This window comes from Aquarana catesbeiana, linkage group LG04 (assembly GCF_042186555.1).
Source record: "Aquarana catesbeiana isolate 2022-GZ linkage group LG04, ASM4218655v1, whole genome shotgun sequence".
Lineage (NCBI taxonomy): Eukaryota > Metazoa > Chordata > Amphibia > Anura > Ranidae > Aquarana > Aquarana catesbeiana.
The window spans coordinates 364,650,179-364,675,985 of record NC_133327.1 but is presented as its reverse complement, the minus strand read 5'-3'; the positions used below and the strand labels follow the sequence as shown (position 1 = coordinate 364,675,985).

Sequence of the window (25,807 nt, the reverse complement as noted above, 5' to 3'; positions counted from 1 at the left end):
AATAAAAAACAAAAGCAAAAGAGGAAAAAAATTTTTTGGACATTTTGACTTAAAAAATAAAAACAAAAAACCATCATGCCTTTATGTCCATGAACTGGAAGGGACGTCGGAGGTCACGCCGGTCCTCCATGGCATAGAGCCGAGTGGGAGCCATCTTGCCCTCACTTGACTTGCTGCCCAGCAAGGCCCGGCCTGATTGGATCTCTTCTGGGCATTACCGACAGCTCCGGTAAGCCCGGAAAACAAGCAGGAAGCAGCGGGGCACCTCTCCCGCTGCCTCTAAAAGTGAGCCCGTGGGACCACTTTTATCGGACGCGGAATCGCCCATAGTAAAAAATTATACCGGGGTTTTGCCAGCTACCTGCTGCCATTACACCGGTATTAAACGTCAAGGAAATTACTTTTTTTTTACTATGGGCTGGTCAGCAAGTGGTTTTAAGTAGAAAATACTTAAAGAACTCTGGGCAATTTTTTTTCTTTTCCATGCAGTGGGGCTGTTCATTTTGTCCAGGGGCGCAAGGAAAACTATACTTACCTGACCCTTCGATCCTTCAGAAAATAACGCTCCCCACATCCAGCGGTGGGCTATTCCTGCTGCCTTCACGTCCAGGTCTAGGAGCGTGATGGGGTCAGGAACAGTCCATGCACAAGACCTCTAGCATGCGGGGGCTGGAGCGATGGGGATCGGTCTTGAGCTCTGAGGATAAACTGATTAGGTAAGTATATCTCCACATCTCCTCACCCCCTAGACAAAAACAAGCAATTAACCCATGCAGTGCAGGCACAACCCCACTGCATGGGGAAAAGTTTTGCCTGGAGTTTTTCAATAGCACACAGTGGATCTACAGGTCAAGCATCTGGTCCACCTCTACTTCCTAAAGCTCACTGTTGAACAAGTATTATAATAGACAGTCTAATAGAAGTCTGATTGGCCAGCACTGAGTCTTTGAAGATGGGGGGGTGGGGTGGGGGTTGGTGGGGCTGATTTGTGACCTATTGACTCAAGAAGTATCTGTATATCAGAGTACCTGGATATTTGGGAGAGAGTATATCACTTTCTACTGTACCTCCTGAATATCATTAAACCTGTATATAAAGTCACTTATATGAGAAAGACCTACATTTTTTTACCCTAGTATAAATGAATGAATGAAAAATGTATAGAGCGCTGCAAATGCGAACTGAATCGCCTCAAGGCGCTAACGCAGTAGGTCAATTAGCAAAGCAACACTAGGGTGTCTGGGAAGCAAGAAAAACAAGAAGTATGCCATTGGTGATGTCTAGTAATATTTATGAAACATGCATAACTGGCAGATGGTATGGGGATAGAATACAGGAAACAACATACAGTTAAAGGCTTTTTATAAGCTACATATATATTAATAATTCAGCGTCTTGATAAAGGTGGGATTGCTTCACTGTTTGGCTTTTGTCAGATCCCACTAGCTGCACTGGTGACACATAAGAGCTTTAGTTGAGTGCTATTGCCCTTGGGGGTATTCAAAAGGGTATTCTTGTCCTGCAGTCACATACACGAGTTAAAGTGTATTTCCATTTTTGCAGTCAACTTTGAGAAAACTCCACAATATTGCCTGTTATTTGTTCCCATTCACACACACAAAAAAAAAAAAAAAACATTTTTAAACATTTCTTACCTTTTTTACCTTTTAGATGTTTCTGAGGACAAGGTATCATGGCAGATTGCAAGCATTTCTGAACAGATTCACAGTGTCTCTGTCCCCAGAGACTGGGGGCACATTGAGCTATCCTTCATTAACACGCAATGCAGGTGGACAGCTTCTACAATTTTAACTCTTTTATAAAACAGACAGGGGTTGATTTAAAAAAGGGAAAAAGACTGTGCACTTTGCAAGTGCAGTTGAATCAATTTCTCCCCAGAGCTTAGTGAAGCAAAGAGAGCTTGATAGGATTTTTAAACATGTAAAACGTGCTTAAAAAGTTAACCAGCATTTTGTTTTTTTTTTTACGTTATGCTAAAACAATGGGAACATCTACCAAAAATAAAGAAGGGGTTATACCAATTTGGCTGCAAAAGTGGACACACCATTTAAGCATTTTTAAATCAAGCATTGGACACTGAGCTGCACTTTATATTGTTTGCAACTGCTACAAACCTTTAACAGTTGTAACAATAGTTACTGTTCTGTGACTTTGTAGCAAAGCTTGCACAGATTAAATGTTTGCTCTTCTGACAGTTGTAGGCTTTTGATGTAGAATCAGTACTGCCAGGAAAGTCTGGGACAGGCACCTGTGTTAGGCAACACTGGGGGAGATTTACTAAAACTGGAGCACACAGAATATAGTGCACTTGTGTATAGTAACCAATCAATATCCAGGTTTTATTGTAAAAGCTTAAAGTGTTACTAAACCCAGGACCCTGTATTCACTATACTGTATCTGGTCTCCCACAGTACATGGAAACACAATTATTTTAGTAAATCTAAACTGCTAAATACCCTTTCTCAGCATCAGTATATAGCAGTCTTGTGACTTTTATCAATGTCTGGTTAAAGCTTGTAGGAGTTTTCACTCTCCTCTGACTGTCCTATGAGGCTGCAGGACCCCTGACATTCTGTCTGGACAGTGATGATTGGAATAAGGAAAGGGGAGGGGCTGCACTCAGGATGACATTCAAAATAGTATTCCATTATTAAATACATGTACAGACCCGTAAAACAGCCTAAGCGTTTTAGACTTTTAGACGTTAGTCCTTAGTCATGGCTGATAAAAAAACAAAATAAGTAGCATAGGTATATACAAAAGTGACATGATTAATCAAAACAGGTGAATTAAAAATGCAAAAGGGAAAACCCGGTATGACTCATGCAATGGAACACATCACAAAAAGTAAACATTTCAAAAAACAGGCATATAAAAAGTAACCCACAAAAGCATGCGTAGTTTGTATTTTTTTCAAAATGGAACATCAAAAAGATAATGGGTGCTATATGAAGATGATATTGCCTGGATACTAATAATAAGAAAAAAATTTTTTTTTGTAAGCATATGAAATATGGCATATAAAAAGCAATCCACAATAACACACATAACCAATATCATCTCAAAACAAAACATCATTATGTCAGTGGATGGTTCATAAAGATGACACCACCAGGACAAAAAATAAAACAAAACAACCCCCCCCCCCCAAAAAAAAAAAATATATATATATATATATATATATATATATATATATATATATATATATATATATATATAGCGACCCACAGTAGCATGCATGGTTTATAAGTCCAACAGTGATTATTGGCCCTGTGTTAATCACATGCACCCTCCCAAAAAAGAAAAACTCTAGCAAAACAGACAAAACTGAGCATGTGCAGAGTGCCCCCAAGGCTCTGTTCTATCAACAGATAGATTGGGGACTGTGGAAGAAGGGGGGTGGGGGGTGGGAGGAGGTCAGAAAAGGTAGGATCAAACAGCCTTTTTACAAAATGCAGAGAATTACCCTCTGGGTTCCACAGTGAGTATAACAAGCATGCTTTACTGCATATACAGACTGATTTTACTGTTGTGGGTTTGGTAACACTTTAATTAAACAAGCTGAAGTTAGAAGCTGACTGTTTACTATGCACAGCTGCACCCGATTCTGTGTGCTCCCGATTTATTAAATCTCCCTATGTCACATGTACTGACATGCACACAGGGCTTAAAAAAATGCTACTTTTACAGGCATTTGATGTTTTTATTTACAGCCTGTAAAGGCACCTCCGTGTTAGCCTATGTGTTCATGCACACATAGGCGTTTATAGGCATATTAAAAAAAGCAGTGTTTACAGGCTGGAAAAAAAACATCACTAGCGCATTCAGGAAAGGAGCTATTGAGCAGAAAAAACACTTGACGCACCTAAATGAGTGTTAATGCATTCCAATGGCCAGAATAAATTATTACAGTCAGACGCTTGAGATGGCTAAACGTGTCTAAATGCATGTACAATATGTGGTCTTTTTTGTTTTTTTTTAATCTGCTTTTGGTGTACAAGGGAAGGGGGTGTTGTGTGTTTATTACTTTATTCATATGTTTGAATGTGTTTTACATTTATAATTGGTTGCTAGGACGCAAGCCGTCTGCATCCTAACAATGAACAAGGCAAGTCACACTGAACTGACAGGTCGGAGCCTCAGGGAAACTCTAGCAGACTAGTTCTCCATCAGGTCCACCTTGCCTGTGTGACATCAGATGGCAGTGGGGAGATTCCATAGCCACTATTTAGTCCAATCAAAGATCTGGAAACCTTCCAGTCCCATCCACTGTCAATCACCAGCAAAGTAGCCTTGATGGGGAACTAGTCTCAGAAATCCCCATCAGGCTCTGCCCACTTAACTCAAATTCACAGCCGTTGCACCTGTAGGATGGTGGAGCCTGATGGGGAACTCTGAGTTCCCCATCAGGTCCACCTTGCTTGTAATTGACAGATTGACAGTGCATGGCAGTGGGCAGGTTTCAAAGCCACTATTGGACTGAATAGCAGCTATGGATCCACGTGGCCTTATGCACTGTCAATGAAAAGTAAAGCGGGCCAATTGGGGGACTGAAAGACTAGTTTCCCATCAGGCTCTGCCCACCTCTAGTTCACAACTCCTCGACCATGCACCTGTCAGTGTGATCGGCTCAGTGGCTGAGGGGAGAGGGCAGGAAAAGTGCGCTGAGGAAGAGTCCAGTGTGGACGCCCTGAACTCAGTGCAGACACACCGACAGATTCATGTAGTTGTCTCTGACAGTAACATGAATTAGGCGCTAGTACCAACATTTTTGTTGCTGCTTCCTAACAGGATTCTAAAGAGTACCTTTAACACGCATTTTGAATTCCTCAGACTGTTTGTCCTCCAGGCATGGAACTGCCGTCCTAAACAAACCAGAGTGCCCAGTGTAACAGACAACTGCCTTGGGTCATTTTCATACTTTCACTTTTGAAGTTCATTTGTATTCCGCACCAAAAGCCTGCTTTTCAACTGCATTCGGTTTGAAATAATACCAAAGTTCTCAAAAAGTTTCCATACATTTTTTAGCTCTATTAAAAACACACGGAAACTTTTTGAAGACCCCTCGTATAGTTTATATTAGAATCTGACTTCCATCACAGATATCTTTAAATGCTTAAGTCAATTTCTTTTACATACTATACTTGTTTTAATATACAGGAATGGCCACCATGTTTTTTCTGGTGAGATAAATCATTTCCCATAGTAAGTCAAATAAAAATTAGAGCAACTATTTGGAGCTCCAGCTGTAAAAAAATGTTTTTACCATGAACAGTTATTCTAAGACATTGATCATGTGTAAAATATATGAAGCACCTTTCACAATTATGTGACAGTCAAAACAGAGAAACATATTGGGCTTGAATTACTAAAACTGGAGAGTGCAAAATGTGGTGCAGCTCCGCATAGAAACCAATCAGCTTCCAGGTTTTATTGTCAAAGCTTAATTGAACAAGCTGAAGTTATAAACTGATTGGCTACCATGCACAAATGCACCAAATTTTACACTGTCCAGTTTTAGTAAATCAACCCACATCGTATTAAAAAGCAGTAATAATAACATCTTATTACTATCATATTTCAAATCTCTGAGGTTACGCACGCGATAAAGTGCAACTTTTTTTTTAATGGAAGTTTACACTCTCATATATAAAACTGAAGACCCTTTCACTGGAGAGCATCGGAGAAAAATATTTTTAGCAAGGATTTAGAGAATACTAATGTTGACCAAGGGCTCAGAATTGCATTGTTTTTCCCAGCTCCAGCATTGGAAAACAACCATTTAAAATGTCTTGCTATCATGCTGATATTGTTAAGTGCCCAGGAAATGTTTGAGAACAGTATAGGGACTGCGCTTGCAAGTCTTTTGACAGTTCAGTAACTGAATGCCTTAAGCCTGCCAACAGGGCCAGTGCTAGACTATTATGTGCCCTAGGCAAGGCTGCTATTTGCAAAATAGTTTTTTAAAACAGTAGAAGTTATAAAAACAGCCTGTAGCTCAGGTGACAAGGTCCCACTTTATATCACCTGATATCTGTGATGTTTCTCTGGACACTGGACTTTGTGTCTCAGAAGGGGTCTGGCGGTGTGCCGCACTGGGATCACAAAAACCTTGGTCTATATGTCCACTCTCTCCAAAACAGAAAGTGAGGGTCAATCCAAAATTTTACATCAGTTACTGGAACATGAGTTTGAAGTCTTCCAGTGGGGACACCTTTTCTGGTAAAAATTGTAACCAGGGATTTCACCTCAGTTTGCAGTCATTCACTTTCATTTCTTTATCACCAGGACAAGATAAAAAAACTGATAATTGGCATGTGCATATGTATTCACTCCCTTTGTTATGAAGCCCATAAAAAGCTCTGGAGTAACCAATTACCTTCAGAAGTCACTTAATTAGTGAAATGATGTCCACCTGTGTGCAATCTAAGTGTCACATGATCTGTCATTACATATACACACCTTTTTGAAAGGCCCCAGAGGCTGCAACACCTAAGCAAGAGGCACCACTAACCAAACACTGCCATGAAGACCAAGGAACTCTCCAAACAAGTAAGGGACAATCCCTAGGAACACCATCATATCTATCATAACCAAATGGAAAGAACATGGCACAACAGCAAACCTGCCAAGAGACGGCCGCACACCAAAACTCACGAACTGGGCAAGGAGGGCATTAATCAGAGAGGCAGCACAGAGACCTAAGGTAACCCTGGAGGAGCTGCAGAGTTCCACAGCAGAGACTGGAGTATCTGTACATAGGACGACAATAAGCCGTACGCTTCATAGAGTTGGGCTTTATGGCAGAGTGGCCAGAAGTTTGCCATTACTCTCAGCAAAAAACAAAATGGCACGTTTTAAGTTTGCGAAAAGGCATGTGGGAGACTCCCAAAATGTATGGAGGAAGATGCTCTGGTCTGATGAGACTAAAATTGAACTTTTTGGCCATCAAAGAAAACGCTATGTCTGGTGCAAACCCAACACATCACATCACCCAAAGAACACCGTCCCCACAGTGAAACATGGTGGTGGCAGCATCATGCTGTGGGGATGTTTTCCAGCAGTCGGGACTGGGAAACTGGTCAGAGTTGAGGGAAAGATGGATGATGCTAAATACGGGGATATTCTTAAGCAATACCTGTACCACTCTGTGTGTGATTTGAGGCTAGGACGGAGGTTCACCTTCCAGCGGGACAGTGACAAACACACTCCTAAAACTCCTTGAGTCGTTTAAGGGGAAACATGTAAATGTGTTGGAATGGCCTAGTCAAAGCCCAGACCTTAATCCAATAGAAAATCTGTGGTCAGACTTAAAGATTGCTTTTAAGAAGCGCAAACCATCAAACTTGAAAGAGCTGGAGCAGTTTTGCAAGGAGGAATGGGCAAAAATCCCAGTGGTAAGATGTGGCAAGCTCATAGAGACTTATCCAAAGCAACTTGGAGCTGTGATAGCTGCAAAAGGTGGCTCTAAAGTATTGACTTTAGGGGGGTGAATAGTTATGCACATTGACTTTTTCTGTTATTTTGTCCTATTTGTTGTTTGCTTCACAATAAAAAAAAAAAAAAAAAATCTTCAAAGTTGTGGGCATGTTCTGTAAATTAAAAGATGCAAATCCTCAAACAATCCCTGTTAATTCCAGGTTGTGAGACAACAAAACACGAAAAATGCCGGGGGGTGAATACTTTTGCAAGGCATTGTACATACAGTAATTATGTAAAGAATGTAAATATAGTCCGGTGTAACACCAGATACTGAAAATCTTCTCATTGTAGCCAGCTCCTCGATAGATTAAAATGTATGGTCACATCCTCTATAAATTACAATTTGTGGCCATAACCTCTATAGATTACAACTCAAACATTTTATAATGTTGGGTTAAACAGCTTGTGCATGCCTTATTTTATATAGCTAATGACTAATACAAATTGCATATTTGACTCATTTTTGAAGCAAAGACAATGTAATCCTATATAATCCTTATGATTTTATATGTAAACAAAGATGTTCACTCAAGCCAAAAGATTTTCAGTAAAATCACTATGCTACTGACAGAATACGTAATGCCTTTTATTTGGTTGCTAGGCATTTTCTGAGTGTAACTACATTAAAACTCACTGTGCACTAAATAGTTTAAACCCGGTGACTCTAGCAGGTACAAGTGATTGTAAAGGAAATAACAAACATGTCATACTTACCTGCTCTGTATAATGGTTTTGCACAGTGCAGCTCCACTTCTCGGATCCCCCGCTGGTGCTTCTGGCTCTTTCTCCCTTGCTGAGTGCCCCCACAGCAAGCCGCTTGCTAAGGGGACACGTGGGAATCCTCGCTCCGGAGCCAGCTCTGTGTGTCCATAAGACACACAGAGCGGGGCTCATCTCCGCTCCCTCATTACTGGCTCTAATTGACAGCAGCGTGAGCCAATCACTGTATCAAGATTGGGCTCAGGTATGCATTTAGGGGGAGCTGCATACAGATTTTTTTACCTTAATGCATAGAATTCAGTAAGGTAAAAAACCTTATGCCTTTACAACCACTTTACTAAATGGTGCTGGCTATATCTGTCTGGAGCTCAGCTTAATGTGGAATGCCTGCCTAACACTAACTATTCTTAAAAATGTCCTCTTCCTCCTCCTGCTCCCTGTATACTTACATTTTTTTAAAATCTGTTTCGGGCACAGTCAACTCCGGCTCTCCTGTCTCAGGGAGTGCTCAACAATGCCTGTGAATTCCGGGAACCATGATGTCACTCATAGGCAGGCACCCATGGCCCAGCTGCTGGTACTCCCTCCTCTCCCCTGCAGCCACCGCTCACTGACACAGGGGAGCCGAAGCTGCAGGATCACATGGCCAGACCGCAACAGACTGAAAAAAGGTAATTATACGGATATTTTTTATACATATTAGGCTGGATAGGAAGCAGAAGGGGGAGGGAACATTTTAAGCATAGTTAGTGTTGGGCAGGAATTCCACTTTAGGGGCCCATTCACAACAGGGCAATTCATTGTTAATGCACATTGTGTGGTAATGTGCTGTGCATTGCGCTAAGGCAGCCTATGCAAAATGCATCACAACAGCTTTAATATAGTACTTGCTGCACTTTGGTTACACAACAGATAGTGGTACATCATAGTGTGTCGTGGTGCACTGCAACATAGGTGTGTTGTGGAGGTTGTTTGGGGTGCCATTCAAAATGATCAGCACTGTGGGGTACCAACATACGTAACAAGCTTTACTGCAATGCACTGGTGTGAACAGACCTTTAAAAAAGTCTACAAAAAGAATGGGATGGAAAAACACCATAAATATGTTTTTGGAACCACCTAATCTCACTGGTAATCTCATTCTATCCAAAATTGATATTTCAGAAGCAACGCTGTATTCTGGCCTAGGCCGACAAGGCCCAGGCCTAGGGCAGCACTTTGCAGGGGGGCAGCACGGAAAGAGTCCCCGCCGGCTTGCGCTACACTTTTAGTGTAGCACCAGTCTTATGGGGCGGACTGGGCTGAGAGGCAGGTTAATCTAGCACCCCATAAAGCGGCCACACTGCTTCCGGTATGCAGGCGGCTGGCATTCGGCAACTGTGGGGGGGAGGGAGGGCGCCGCTTCTAATTTTGACTGTCCTATCATCCTGGACCACAAACCTTCCTCACTGTGCTATATGTTTTCTGCTGCACCATTGGCATGGTTATATCTTCTCAGTCCTCTCCATAAAATTATCAGAAATTTGTGCTTAAAGTAGAACTATAGGCAACACTTTTTTTTAAATTATTTTGGATAGAATAAGGGAGGGTTATAGCCCCTTTCAGTTTATTTTTTACCATCCCTGTCCCATTGCAGATATTTCATTTCACTTCCTGCCCCATAGTCAAACAGGAAGTGAGAGGAAATCTATGCAAATTTAAGGGAATCCATTTCCCCCCCCCCCCAGGCCCTCAGAAATAGTGACCCCACTCGAAAATTTCAGGACGGGTCTTAAACAGCAAGGGGTGTGGCCTTGACAGGAAGGGGTGGGTCATATTTAAATTAGGGGGTGCACGAGTTTAGTCAGGCCTAGGGCAGCACAAAACCCAAATACACTACTGTTCAGAAGTGGGTAGGCTGTAATTGACTAAAGTACCTAATGGCTCTAAATCCCTCTGCATCTCCTCTGGTGGGATTTTCTGCAAGAGCTCCCAAACCTGGTCCCCCATCTAACAATTTTATGCTTTGTTGCTGTAACAAAGGGATTTCAGCTTACCTGTTTAAATTTATGTACTGTAATACAATAGAATCATGCAATACAAAGGTTAAGAATTTCTTGCTTAAGTCTTTGCATATGATTAGCCCTGGAAATTCTACTAAAGTAATCAAGCTGTCTTCCTTCCCCAGACATTTTATCTACAAGAATTTGAGCAAATACTTTATTGCACCAAATACCTATTTTTAACCTATTAGTCACAAATATCTCAAATTCCTTCATTCAGTGAAGACACAGTAAGGTATTCACATCTGAAAATCAAAGATACAAATGTCACCCAGCTACAACTGCTAAAGCAGTGGAACATACAAAGCTCTACAAAATGTTCACAGGTGTTTTAGGAATTTACATAAAAAGAAAGTCCCTGATATTGTGTAGTCCATTTTGATGTCTTTAAAACAGCCATGCATCGGGGAGTTTCTGAGTCCTAACAGACAATATGAATGCGTCTTATTACCTTTTGTATCACTTGACCCTCCCTCCTAAATTGTAAGCTCTAATGGGCAGGGCCCTCCGATTCCTCCTGTATTGAATTGTATCTATACTGTCTGCCTTCATGTTGTAAAGCGCTGCGCAAACTGTTGGCGCTATATAAATCCTGTATAATAATAATCGGTCAAGTGATTACCTTCCTCTTTAGACTGACATATTCAATATTTTATGCATATGGATTCGTTTTTCCATCACATGCTATGGGTCAGGACAGAATGATTCTGACTTGTATGCTTTTTTTTTTTTAAACAATTTACATATACAACATAGTCTTGCATATTTCTTTAAGGCAATACAGTTATCACGTGTGGAAAAATAGTATACAGCCTAGATACAAAACAAATTTCATAAGTTGTCATGCTGCAAGCAGAGTACAGATGGCAATACCTGCCTAGAGTCGACTTGACAGATCTATTGTTAGTAGCAGGTGACATCCCTGGAGGGCCTAAGCCATTGGTCACCTGCAGGTTTCAGAGTCCGAAAGCCACCGGTCCCAAATTTTATTGTACTTGGCTGGGCACCCTCTGTTTATATATATGAATTTCTTATAGGGCAAGGTGTTGTTCACGTCTACCTTCCAGTCAATGAAACTGGGGGGTGAAGGCCTCATCCATTGCTTAGCAATAGTTTTCCTGGCTGAAAATAACGTTTCATGTAGGAATATCCTTGTGAATCTATTGATTTCCGAATCCGGGAACATCTCCAGTATACATTGTTCGGGTCTAGAGTAAGTGGAGAGCCCAAGGTATCGTGTAGGAAGTCCGCGACCTGTTTCCAGAATCCCTGTATAAGAGGGCATGTCCATATGAGATGCAAGAATGTGCCTGTCTCTTGGTGGCACAGGGAGCAGGTGGTGGAGTATCCCCTCTTATATTTAGCTACTCTAAGAGGGGTGAGGTAGGCACAGTGCAGGATAAATATTTGGGAGAGTCTATCAGATAGTTTGGGGATACGGCTTTACAAGAATCCAGGGCCTCACTCCAGTCCTCATCCTCTAAGTGACCCACCTCCCTCTCCCAGCGTGATTTAGCGTTATGCGCTAATTTGGTGGAAGATGGGGTAATAAGCATATTATAGAAGGTGGAGATTAGCTTTTGAGGGTCTGTGCTTTTAACTACTACCATGATAGCATTGGAGGAAAGCTGTGGGTGGGACTGAAGGAACTGGGATTGCATGGCATGGCGTACCTGTAAGAATCTGAAAAACAAAGCTTGGGAGCACGAATTCACTACGAAGGGTATCAAAGTGTTTCAGTTCCCCATCCGAGACCAGGTGGTGCAAATAGTAAATTCCCTGGGAGCCCAAGATCTCCGGGTCAGGAATCCGTAGGAATTCAGGGAGTAACCCATTGTGCTAAATAGGGGTGAAGTTATTAATTGGAGGAATCCCCAATTTATTGGTGGAGATGTCCCATATGCGTCTACAGTGATAAAATAAGGTCTTGCTTATCCCCCTTAGGTCTGGCACCCCCAGATCCCACCACAATTGCGCATAGACGGTCTGAGGTCCCTTTCGCCCCAATGCAGGCACAAAAAAGTGCCAAATATTTCTCTGTCTGTCTTATCTATGTGGTACAATTGGGATAACTGGGAAGCTTCTTGAGAATCCGCCAGGCGAGTTTGTGTCGATTAGTTCCCCAGACAAACGGTTTGAGAAGAGCCTCCACGGTCTTAAAGTACTTCAAAGGTAAATAGGCCAGGGTGTTCCAAAGAATGTACAATACTTTAGGTAGCAGTATAATTTTTATTAGATTAATGCGTCCCCAGGCACCCAGAGGTAGGTAAGCCCAATTTTGTATATTTGATTTAATTAGGGTAAAGAGAGTTTCCACATTGAGGGAGATGTAATCAGCTGGGATCCTAGATACATGTAATCCTAGGTATTTAATGAGAGACACTCTTTGAGTAGTGAGGGAAGTTCTGCAAAAAGTAATCGTCTCGAGGAGCCCGTCTTTGTCCCCATCCGAGTCCTTCTTCTCGTGTGCAGCACCGCCATCTTCCTCAGGGCTGTCCTTGTCCTGTCGGCGGTATTGGTCAAGGCAGCTTTCTGAGCTTTCGATGGGGAAATGTCTGTGAAGGATGAGGGGTCCTTCACAGGTGGTCTGAGTATGATCAGTTTGCAACAGGGTCACAGGATTAGCTTAAATGCAGGAGTAATGGACGGATCTCTGCGGAAGTGCGTCCTACTCCATGCCGTGTCAAGCCGCGCCCCCCCGACTTGTATGCGTTTAGATATATATCCACCTGATAAGATGACAATGACAGCAGTGCAACAAGTTCCCTAAAACCACCCATACCAGAATGTTGATTACGTTTGACATCAAAGTTGGCACATACAATCCACTAAAGATTACATAAGTGTAGCTTTATTAGTAAGAAAAAAATAAATCAAAGTTAAGCGTTTTTTTATGTTTGGTTAGTTTAATGTCTTCAATGCAAAGAGCCATACAATGAAGCTCTCTGCACATACCTTCAGTTGACCATCAGAAACCATGTAGAAAAATAAATGCAGTTAGGCGAGGAAAAACTAGATAATGAAGGCATCACTAGCATGTAGGCTGAACATACCTCAGCTTATCCCTACAAACCAATCATGAGCTAGATTAAAGTGGTTGTTAACCCATTTTGCCAACTTTTCACAATCCGCCTTCTTCCCTAATGAGAGACTGCTCCTGTCACTGTTTTATTTTTTGAAAGGCCTTAATTTACCATATTTCACAGCGGTTTCCCGCAATCACGTGACCTGCCAGCTCTCTCCTCTGCCCAGCTGACAGATGCAGCGGGCGGGGCCGAGATCCCCCCCACTGACCGTAGCCAGGACGCAAGGATGAGAGGAGAGAGAGAGAATTGGCGGGTCAGGTGATCGTGGGGAGCCACTCTGAAATTCGGTAAAAGAGGAGTTTTTTTTTTTTATAAAACACACAGACAGGAGCACTTGTCATTAGGAAAGAGGATTGTGTAAGATTTTAAGTGTTATGAGAGCAGCAGGCATTGCTGGGGCGAGCACTGTCACAGGATCCGACAGGCAAGGAAGGAGGAGGGCGATAGCACAGAGGAGGACAGGAGGGCTGCGGATGACGGAGGTACGTAAACTGACCACAGTGTCAGAGCTCAGCAGCTATGATACAACGTGGTCAGTTTACAGGGGGGAGGGGGCAGAAACTGGCAGGATCAGCCAGGTATTACAGGTGTTACAGGGGGCCAAATGACACAGCACAAGCACTGTGCTGTATAAAATGCTTTAAAGGAGCAGGATCCATTTTTTGGGGGTTAAACGCTTTAAGATACTAAGATTTCAGAGATGTACTATTTTATATATTATTTTCACATAGTTCAGTGCATCCTGCAGGTGTTCTAAAGTGTAGCTATGGTGATAGAAATATGGGAGCTGACACTGCTGATGGTCAGTATGGTGTAGAAAAGCACCTGCTGCTGCCTGGTCTGTATACAGTACATGCTCCTACACTTTGCTTCTGTGGAAGGCTGTGTTGGGAACCTGATGACATAGGTAAAGAGGAAAAACAACTGCAGCAGGCAGCCTGCACAGACTGGGACCTAAGGTCCCATTTACACTACAACACATGTAAAAACATGCCTACAGTCAATTGCACTTCCGCATGGTCTTATGCACATTTCCCTGCATGTTTTGTTCTGCATAGCTCTTTTTTTTAAGACATGTTTCCGCTGACCTAATTGCTGTGGATCAGAGGTGTGTTTGTGCACATGTACGTGCATTTCTTTGTGTTGCATAAAATCACACAGCCTTGGAATGCAGAGAAACAAAGTGTTTTGGTGTGAACAAATGATTATTTTCTGTGTGTCATTGCAGTTACCAGCATTTTTCTATAGTGTGAACAGGCCCCAACACTCCTGAGTTGTTATATTCCTGTTAAACCTTCATTTAATAAAACTTAAATTAATACAAATAAAAGAATGAACAAAATAGGAATACTGTTGGCATTAATCATATTCTACTCTGCAACAAGCATTTGATTAAGTCCCCATCCATGCTTAGCATCTTTGTGCACATCTTTTTTGTGTTGCCTGCATTTCAGGCTTGTGAGTTTTTGTTTTCTTTTGCTAGCTAATGGAAAGCTAGTTACTAGGCAAAAAATGCACATTTTTCAGGCAATCTCATTGAACTGGGGCCAGAGTGTGTCTCCCAAAAAAAGCTCTCATACTTTTTCAAGCAATGACTTGAAGCAACACTATGATTAGGTGTGAATAGCACTATTGAATACATTGGAAATCCTAAGGCCAAGCGTTAGAAGTACTTCTAGTTGAGCTTCAAATATCTCAGGTATGAACAGGGCCTAAAAACTGAATCTGGTAACAAGTTCCCTATAAAGAAGAGTCAAGCGTCACTTTGAGCAAATGTGTCTGAGTAGGATATGATCTTCACAAATTACTATATGTTTGCATTAGTTTACCAGTGTTTGGCAAGATCCTAATTAGATGAACGTGTTTATTTTTATCAATAATTGTGAACATTGGAACATAATCATTACTGTGGAGAAATGTAATCCCAGACGTAAGTTCTGTTACACCTAGCCTTCAGTAAAACACACAGACTGGTCTAATTTATGCAATGTGAACGCCAGGGGAGGAGATATAATTAAAAATTAAGCTGAGTGGACACATTTAAAAAAAAATTGGCATGACTTTTCCTGTGCATCCAAATCTACGTCCCTGCTGGTACCTTAGTCGCGCAGGTGGGGACATGACTGTTTTGAGGAGACCCAATAGGAGGAGGAATGGACAACCCCTTCCTCCCTTCCTTTTTTTTCTTGTTCCCTTTTCCTCCCCCCAATTTATTTTTACAGTTTTTTCTTATGAAGGCCATCTGGCTATGAAAAGCCGATACAAGTGCACCACTTTTCTATGTTAGACGTATACCTGCCCCTGGCCTTCGTAAGATTTGTTCAGTTATTCTTGACTAGATGCGACTTAATTTTCTTGAGTAGTTGATTATACCCTTTGTACCCTGGTACTTTTTTCTTATAAATAAAGAGTTGTCAAACAAAAAATAGAGCTGTGCAACCATATTCACCAATGATGGTGTTCATGTGCTCTAATAAGGCACCTCTGGAAAAGCCAATGCATTACACATGGGTAATTTGTTTACAGAGCACCCCTACTTTGTGCCTCCTGTATGCCATTTAAGAGAATTCCTTTCTTTATTTCCCACCCTGTAGACACAACAGGAAGTGATGAAATCTCTCCAAAAGTGGTGTAAAATTATTTGTCACTAGAACAAGTGTCCACAAGGGGGAAGATTCCCCCACTATTCCTGTCCTGGTCACAACTCAAAATGAGAGGAGTTCTTTACACCTTCTCTACTCTCTCCAAAACTAAAAAAAATGTTTGACCTTGGATATATTTTAACACACAGATGTACAAAAGTACAGAGCTCTATTAAAACTGCCATTATGCACAATTTGTGGGGTGTGTTTGTATAGATGTTGGTTTTAGCATGCCCCAGAAAATATAAAAGCTACTGGAAAAAAAAATCAGTAAATAGGTCACATAAATCATACTGGTCCATATAACTACTCAGCAAAGCGCGTTACTTGTGGCTACTTTTTGTTCAATCACTAGGCACTGGACAAAAGCAAGCAATTTACTGCAGATCCTCTTACATGGCCCATTCCAGTATGTACAAACACTGCTCCTGATTTATCTTGTGGCCTTTCGATGATACTTATCTGAGCTTGGCCATTTAGGATTTGTGAAGGATTCTAGAATATCAGATGAGTTAATGCAGAAAGGCATAGAGTACAGTGGATTCTAAGGCCAGCAGCCATACACAAAGCAAATTTCTTTCCTGTAACCACAGGTTCGATGGGTCCAACACATGTTGATGCGGAAATCCCTCCTGCCGGGCCAAGACAGTGATTTTTGCTAGCGGCTATAGCAGCCGCTAGCGATAATTGCAGGTAAAACTCGGGATGCTGATTGTACCCAAGTCTGTTCATACATGGTTCGAATCTTATCCGGTTCTGCAGATTCAAACTGTGTATTACCTGCTTAATTATTACATTCGTCCACATTTGAGGGTCTCCAATTGGCCTTTAAGCTCCTCAACTTGACAAAAACTATAAAGCTAGCCACAAGGCCAGGCCTGACCATTTCCTGCACAACTCTCATGAATATCTCATGGTCCATCAGGGCTTAGATTTCAGTAAGATAAACCTAAACAAACCTAAATAAGCTACATTTTACCATGAGCATGTGTGTAATATCTGTTTAGTTAAATGTGTACCCTTACAGGCTGACAGTCAGTTGGTACATTTTTTTTCCAGGATACAGCATCAAACACAATAGTAAATTGTAATGGTGAGTATCTCATGTCCTTGAGGCTGCTGCTTCATGTAAAAATCCTTCATGCTGCCAGATACTGCTCAGAGCAATGATCGTCCGATGCTGCAGGTGTAACTGCAGCAACTGCCAATGTGAAGGCCTTGTACAGCTGGTCTGCCTCTTCCTGCTCACTAGTCCATTCACACAATTGAAGTATTATTGTCCCGAAATGCACCATGTTCTGTGAATGCAGGAGGAGTGGATGAATGACAGGATCACCCCTGTCCATTTACAGAGCACAATGATAGTCAAGTGCCGCAAGTCCTTCACGTTTGCAACCATTAATCTTTGCAACACTGGAAGATTGCCACTCTGGGCAGTATCCTGCATTATGAAGGTTCTTTTTACATGAACCAGCAGCCTGCAGGATATGGAATACTTTACAGCTAGCTTGTTTGATGCTGTATTGCTAATCCCCCCCCCCCCCGAAAAACAATGGCTTAACTTCAGCTGTAAGAAAAAGGTAGTCAAACCATCAAGCAATAATACTTGTCCTAGATATGGGCCATATCTAAAATACCTAAGGAGGTATACAAGGTGTGATAATGTAATTCCGGAATGGACTGGGGAAAAAAAAAAAAGTGTCAAACACCTCTGCATTCTTCAAAAGATTGGATGAAATTTGAAGATGACATTCTTTGTGATCTTCTGTCAAGATTCAAGGCACCATCTTTTTGGAAAGCTCTCTCATTCCCAAATCCTCTGTTAAAATCTGCTGCACAGTTTCCCTGTTCATGTTCAATTCTTCTGCCATCATTCGCACACTCAATCTTCGATCTGAGCGTACAAGAATTTGGACTGTGTCCACATTTCTGTCCATTGCATTTTTGGCTGCCCACTTAGATCATCATGGTCACCTTCCCACCCCTCTTTAAACTGCCTATGCCATTCAAAAACACTTGATTTCTTCATAGAATGGTCACCATAAGCCTGTTGTAACAGAGCTAAAGTTTCACTCGCACTTTATCCAATTTTGACGCAAAATTTGATGTTAATCTGCTGCTCCAGATTACCGTCACTCATTTTCCAACAACAGCACAACACACACGTTATTTCTTCTACTACGCCATAAAGATTGAGACAACTGGTCTGCAACCCAGGCCAGTGCAAGTTAGAACTCGTCACAACACGCTCAAGTGTGAATGGCTCACCACCATAGTGCTACACTGCAGGAATTCCAGGAACTAAATTGTTACAGCTCTTATGTGCAGTTAATTCTATACTGTGATGTTGGGAAAACAGTATCTATAAAAAATGTTGCTTCATGTCTGGAACCAAAGTGAAGACAGGATTACAGGTGTGAACATGACAAAGTGTCAATTTTAACCCTCCCTTGTTTACAGATTTGCCATTGCTACATGTAGTACGCAAGTGTGTAATATCACAATACACCAATCACCATTCAGCTTTTATGAGCCCAATTAACTGCATAGGCTACTATTTGGGTATCGTGAGTTACAGCAAATCATTGCCTTGTATATTATTATTTAGTACATTGTGTTTTTCTAATCTTGGTAGTTTTCTTTGTACTGAAATTGAAAATTGAATAAAACTCACAAGCACTTGATAAAATAGGTACTTTTACATAGGATGTACTGCATATTAAACAAGAAATAAAACTATGGGAGACTTTGTTGGGAAGTAGAGACTCTACTTTATCATTACCCATTTCTGTAACAATGCACACCTGTTGCATAAACATCATGCAAAACAAAAGGTGGTAAATCTGCTAAACGGAAGGGTTTTGTGGGACAAGCCATGGTGGGACCTTTTCCAGTTCAATTGTCCAACAATTTGTGATTTTGTGTCATACTGGGGGCAATTCAATAGGGGCTCATGCCCACTGGTACATTCTTCTATACATTGCAAGCATGCTGGTGTGTTTTGGTGCCCGCAAGCCTAGGGTGCTGGGTACAGGTGCCCCTAGACTTGAATGGGTCCAGGCAGCTATATGCAGGTACAGTATCTCACAAAAGTGAGTACACCCCTCACATTTTTGTAAATAATTTATTATATCTTTTCATGTGACAACACCGACACTTTGCAAATGCAAAGTAGTGAGTGTACAGCGTGTATAACAGTGTAAATTTGCTGTCCCCTCAAAATAACTCAACACACAGCCATTAATGTCTAAACCGCTGGCAACAAAAATGAGTACACCCCTAAGTGAAAATGTACAAATTGGGCCCAAAGTGTCAATATTTTGTGTGGCCACCATTATTTTCCAGCACTGCCTTAACCCTCATGGGCATGGAGTTCACCAGAGCTTCACAGGTTGCCACTGGAGTACTCTTCCATTCCTCCATGACAACATCACGAAGCTGGTGGATGTTAGAGACCTTGCGCTCCTCCACCTTCCGTTCGAGGATGCCCCACAGATCTGCAATAGGGGTTAGCTCTGGAGACATGCTTGGCCAGTCCATCATCTTTACCCTCAGCTTCTTTAGCAAGGCAGTGGTTGTCTTGAAGGTGTGTTTGGGGTAATTTTCATGTTGGAATGCTGCTCTGCGGCCCAGTCTCCGAAGGGAGGGTATCATGCTCTGCTTCAGTATGTCACAGTAGATGTTGGTATCCATGGTTCCCTCAATGAACTGTAGTCCCCCAGTGCCCGCAGCACTCATGCAGCCCCAGACCATGACACTCCCACCTCCATGCTTGGCTGTGGGCAAGACATACTTGTCCTTGTACTCCTCACCTGGTTGCTGCCACACACGCTTGACACCATCTGAACCAAATAAGTTTAGATTTGTCTCATCATTCTTGTGCATCATCTTTAGAAGAAGCTTCCTTCTGGGACGACAGCCATGCAGACCAATTTGATGCAGTGTGCGGCGTATGGTCTGAGCACTGACAGGCTGACCTCCCCACCCCTTCAACCTCTGCAGCAATGCTGGCAGCACTCATACATTTTTCCCAAAGACAACCTCTGGATATGACGCTGAGCACGTGCACTCAACTTCTTTGGTCGACCATAGCGAGGCCTGTTCTGAGTGGAACCTGTCCTGTTAAACCGCTGTATGGTCTTGGCCACCATGCTGCAGCTCAGTTTCTGAGTCTTGGCTATCTTCTTTTAGCCCAGGCCATCTTTATGTACAGCAACAATTCTTTTTTTCCAGATCCTGAGAGAGTTCTTTGCCATGAGGTGTCATGTTGAACTTCCAGTGACCATAATGAGAGAGTGAGAGCGATAACACCAAATTTAACACACCTGCTCCACATTCACACCTGAGACCTTGTAACACTAATGAGTCACATGACACCGCGGAGGAAAAATGGCTAATTGGGCCCAATTTGGATATTTTCACTTAGGGGTGTACCCACTTTTGTTGCCAGCGGTTTAGACATTTATGGCTGTGTGTTGAGTTATTTTGAGAGAACAGCAAATTTACACTGTTATACAAGCTGTACACTCACTACTTTACATTGTAGCAAAGTGTAATTTCTTCAGTGTTGTCACATAAAAAAGATATAAGATAATATTTACAAAAATGTGAGGGGTGTACTCACTGTTGTGAGATACTGTATGTGCAGCTACTTGCATAAAGTGCAACATGCGTACAAACGTGAGTTTCCGAATGCAGAAAGGTGGCATTCTGGACCTTATGTCTGTACATATGCGCCAGCCTCTTATACCCATTCATTCTACGAGCGTCTGTACGCAGCACCAGGTGCACCAAAATACCCCAGTATGTTTATGCTATAAGAATGTATGTGCCCATGTATATGAGCCCTAACGCACGTGTGACATATTTTTGGTGGTGTGTATGTAGTTGAAAGCCTTGCGCCAAGTTCATGAAACCCGGGCACCATTTTAATTATTTTTACCAACACAAGCTACAAATGAATGTAGCTCTTCTTTGCAACTCTTTTACACTGCCTGTTGCAATTGTTGCAACAGATTCATAAATCAATACAATAGTATCAGTGATAAGGAAAGCAGAGGTAGATAAGATCTCTTCCATGTTGGAGTTAATTTTAGTATCATGTTGAATCTTTGAGATAATTCTGCATCAGATTCATATACACCTTACTGGCAGATGAATCTGTTGCAAGTTGCACCAATTGTTGCTGTACCGCAAGCTAGATTTCTTATGAGTATCTGGAAAGCTCTTGGTGAATTTCACTGACTGTGTTTTTAATGTTGTGGGAACAGTTCCCATAAGGAGTAGATTTCACATTTTCCTCCTAAATAGCACTCCTCACTCTAGGCAAACATATATTGATAGCACAAGCTGCACCAGAAACAAAGAGCTATCTGTTTTCAACATATAGCAACAAGACGCCAAGCTACATCTTCAAAAACAAAAACCACAAGGTCTTCCTATAATCCCTCATCACAGTCCAGCCTCCTTTTACTGAGCGAAGGACCTCAAGCAACAAACATTATTAACACACTGAAATATTGCACACTTACCATTGCAAACTGTGCAGCTGTATCTTAGAATGAAGAGTAGATTGGACATCAAATAATGGAAAGCATTCAGACAGCCACCAAATGTAGTAAGAGGAGATCTGAGGGACTGAAAATAATTTTCTTCCTCTAAGGCTATTCCCAGATCTTAAACAATCCTTTTCTTCTATCTACTGGTGTACAAATGAATGTTCCTCCTTTCTTCACAAAGCCTAGTTTAGCACGCAAAGGAGTCGGATGACACAGCGAAGAGCTAGCTTCAAGTTTTCATGTCCTCGCTGGTTGTCTACCTGTGTGTTGTTGAGTGACAAGGGTTAACTAGGTGTGAGCATGGTGGGTGTGCCAACAAACTTCCTGACAAAGCTTCTTAGACAAGTACAGAGTCGTCATTTGGCAGAAGATGCAGAATGTGCCTAACCTAATTACTGGGTTCGGAGTGGAGCTATCGAAAAAATGAAATGACTTCATTTATAGAAGAAGTGGAACTCCATTGGAAGTAATGACGTGCACATGATACTTCCTATAAATCATCTATATCACTGAAGGTTACAAATTGTGACACTATGGGGCTGACTCAATTACGCATTTCTGGTGGTGTGTATGTAGTCAGAGGCTTTATGCCAAATTAATGAAAACCATGTGACATTTTCAATGTTAGTACCAACAAGTGCGAGAAATTCAAGTAGTTATTTGCGGCACTTATTTACTGTATGGCGCTATTGTTGAGACAAAGTCATAAAGAAATACTGCCATATTGGTGATAAGGAAGTTGTGAGGTAAAAAATACCTCTTCCGTGCTGGAGTAAATAACTGATTGCATCGCTCCTCACTACGCATCATCAGAGAAAGCAAGGAACACCTCTCATCGACCACAGCTGAGGCCACACTCATTCAAACATGCATGCACTAGGTGGTGAGCAGTGTTCCTTCCTTTCTCTGATGATGCTTCTACACCCTTCAATGGTGCATAGGCGCCTGCTCCCTTCACTGCAACCGGTGGGGAGATATCTGTATCAGTTTAGAGCAGCACTGCAAGTTAAAACTGGCTCCTTCCTACACGCTACATCACAAAGTCACATGATGTCACGCCACATGGACCAGAATTGAGTAAGACGCCATTTTGTGTAAAACCATGCTATTATATGTACAGTATACAGTGTAGTGCACCAAGACAGGTGCACTTTTTAAGTCAAGTGTTCTCAATGTAATCAGAGGTTTCTAATAAAAATAGTCATATGAATGCAAAGAGCACTATGTAAATTCTTCTTTTTTGAGCATCTTATATGCATTGACCTTAGGATGAGCCTGGATGGAGCTGGATTGAGAACCATGAGGATTCCATAGAGGAGAATACCATTCCTGGTTAAAGTACCCTGCCTAAAGGGGAACGAGCATGAGATCTAATTTCCATTAGGTCAAAAGATCAGGTGAGAACATCATAATGAAGGTGGTGGACATTACACTATGTATGGTGGATTGGATACTGGATGATCGGAACAATATATAGAGAAGCGTGACATTTTTTTCACTACATAAGAAAAATAAAAGATACGGACACAAGATTGTGGATGGACAGTATATAAATTTCATTAGAATTTTTGGGTGTTTTATAAATGATAAAAACATGTAAGTGAATATGTCATAAGGAGAGATTAATTGACACTTTACATGATTTTTTTTTGGCAGTGGCACTATTGTATATTAAGCATATCAGGGGAATTATTGTGTCACAGTATTATTTATTTCACATCTTTTGTACAAATACTGCCCAGCACTATTCAAATCAATACTATCTACATGGAGTTTGCATGCGATATAGGAACTTTAGATTGCAAGCTCCTGATGTGAATGCACATTATGTAAAGCAGCACATAAATATACCTGTAATAAACACATACAAATACTTTGCTTTCCAGGGGCAGCCATCATTGAAGAAGCAGGAGCATGTAAATTTGATACAAAATAAATCTTATATTCAGTTTATAGAACAGACATGCACAGTAGAAAGATACCGCTAGTATTATAAAGATGCAACAAATATGTGCAAGAAAATTTTCTTTTACAAATGGATTTTAGAGGTAGGTAGATCTCAAATAAAATTAGTGTTTTCATGTCATATACAAGAAAACATCCAACATGCTGACTCCTTACCCCATGGGAGCCCAAGAGCTGCAGGAAATTTTTACATGATTGCTAGCATTCAGCAGTTTTCAGTATTGTTGTCATTTCATTGCTACTTTGACATTTTGCTATATAACCTCAGATGCAATGACTTCCCCTAGGGCTCATGTACACGGGCTCAGAGGGCTGTGCACTGTCACATGTACCATTGTACACATTCATCCCCGTACACATGAAACCGCTAGGATGTGACATGACATGCACAGTGTTTATCAGCTGCTGGTTGCAGCTGTACATCTGTGACCCTCTTTCCTGACAGTGTACGGCCCTCTGGGCCTGTGTGCATGAGCCCCTTAACTAGTTCCTTGACTGTCATGCTAATCCAATGACTTTAGGACTATCTAAAGCTGACCATACACAGTTTTTTTTTTTTGTTCAACCAGCTAGCTGAATTAAAAAAAAAAAAAATCAGATTCCTCCATCCACACAAATGATGGATGAATTCCCCTGCTGGGACAGTGTTACAGCAACAGTCACAGCTGTCAGAATACACTGATCAGTGGCTGCAACTGCTGATCAATAAAGATTTTCTAACATGTCCTTTTGACAGAGGTTGATTAAATGATCGACTTCTGTTGAGTGCAGATGACCACACACTGAAAAAAATTTTGGCCAGTCCCTGCTGAATCAACTGAATTTCGATCAGTGTGCGGCCAGCTTTAGTAACAGGCCTGGAACAGGTATGCAGATTGGGAGCTATGACCTTACTTTGACTTCCCTGATTCACACCTAAAGGCCTCATGCCCACGGACGTTTTTACAGCCACTTTTTTGAGCGTTTTTTGCAGCTTAAAAACGCCTCTCCATGTTAGCCTATGGCCTTATGCCCCCCATGACGTTTTTGAGCTGTAAGTGGCATGGGCGTTTTTAAGCTCCAAGAAAAACCCAGGACCAGTGTTTTCTGAGGCTCCAGTGCTAGAGCTGTAAAAACGCCAGACGCCGATAAAAGGTGTTAACCGCAATTCAATGGGGCTTAAAGCGGGGGTTCACCCACACCGCCAAAAAAAAAAAAAAATATTAAAAGCCAGCAGCTACAAATACTGCAGCTGCTGACTTTTAATACATGGCCACTTACCTGTCCCAGGGTCCAGCGATGTCGGCAGGGGACGCCGAGAACCCGCTCGGTTCTCGGCAGCTGCCGCCACCATCCTAGGTGAGGGAATCAGGAAGTGAAGCGTTGCGGCTTCACTTCCCGGCTCCCTACTGCGCATGCGCGATTTGCGCTGCGCGTCCCAAGTGGTCCCCGCTCTCTCCTGGGAGCTGTGTGTTCCCAGCAGACAGCGCGGTGGGGATGGGAAGAGGCATAGACTCCCATGGGAGTCTATGCCGGAAGTGGGTGCAAATACCTGTCTTAGACAGGTATCTGCACCCCCCTCCCCCCTGAAAGGTGCCAAATGTGACACCGGAGGGGGGGAGGGTTCCGAAAAGCGGAAGTTCCATTTTTGTGTGGAACTCCGCTTTAACGCTGTATACACAGCGTTATGCACCGTCCCGCGTTTCTCTGTCTCTGTTCAAAATCATGGTTCCCTATGGAACGCGATCTCCCAGTGTAATGCTGGGTCCGCCGTGCGCAATGACTTATATTGGCATGGGGCGGGGCCACCCAATGACATAGTTAGAGGTCACACCCCTTGTGATGCCCCGGGTGATGACATCACAAGGGGGGTGCCCTCTAACTACATCATCAGGTGGTCCCGCCCCATGCCAATATAAGTCACTGCGCACTCAACATCACAAGAAGAACAGAGGGAGAAGACCCAGCAAAAGAGCAGAAGATATCGGAGAAGGACCGGAGAAGACCCAGCAGAAGAGCAGAAGATAGCGGAGAGAGAGGAGAAGAGCCGGAGCTGCTTTAATAAAATACTTTAAAAACCTGTGTAGTGTGTTTATTTTTTACACCATTTTTATTTAGGTGAATGGGTAGGGGTACAATGTACCTCATACTCACTCGCCTAGGGTGGGGGGCCGTGATCTAGGGGGCTCCTTGTTAAAGGGGGCTTCCAGATCACAATAAGTCCCCGCCCCTAGACCTCGGCAACCACCGGGCAAGGGCTGTCGAGAAGAAGCCCTTGTCCTCATCAACATGGGGACAAAGTGCTTTGGGGT

At 42.2% G+C, this 25,807-nt stretch overlaps 1 protein-coding gene across 2 annotated transcripts in view; it reads right to left on the bottom strand.

Annotated features, from left to right (window-relative positions):
* The window catches only part of CRYBG1 (crystallin beta-gamma domain containing 1), a 343,574-nt gene that overhangs the window by 141,338 nt on the left and 176,429 nt on the right, over positions 1-25,807 (bottom strand). Inside the window, exon 1 of one of the 2 annotated variants that reach the window (XM_073627017.1) lies at positions 21,525-21,838. The exons of the other annotated variant lie outside the window; for it this stretch is intronic. Within the exon in view, the coding sequence (XP_073483118.1) occupies positions 21,525-21,527 (3 nt within the window). The 5' untranslated portion in view covers positions 21,528-21,838. Of the gene's footprint in view, positions 1-21,524; positions 21,839-25,807 lie in introns of those variants that run through there. 2 annotated transcript variants of the gene reach the window in all.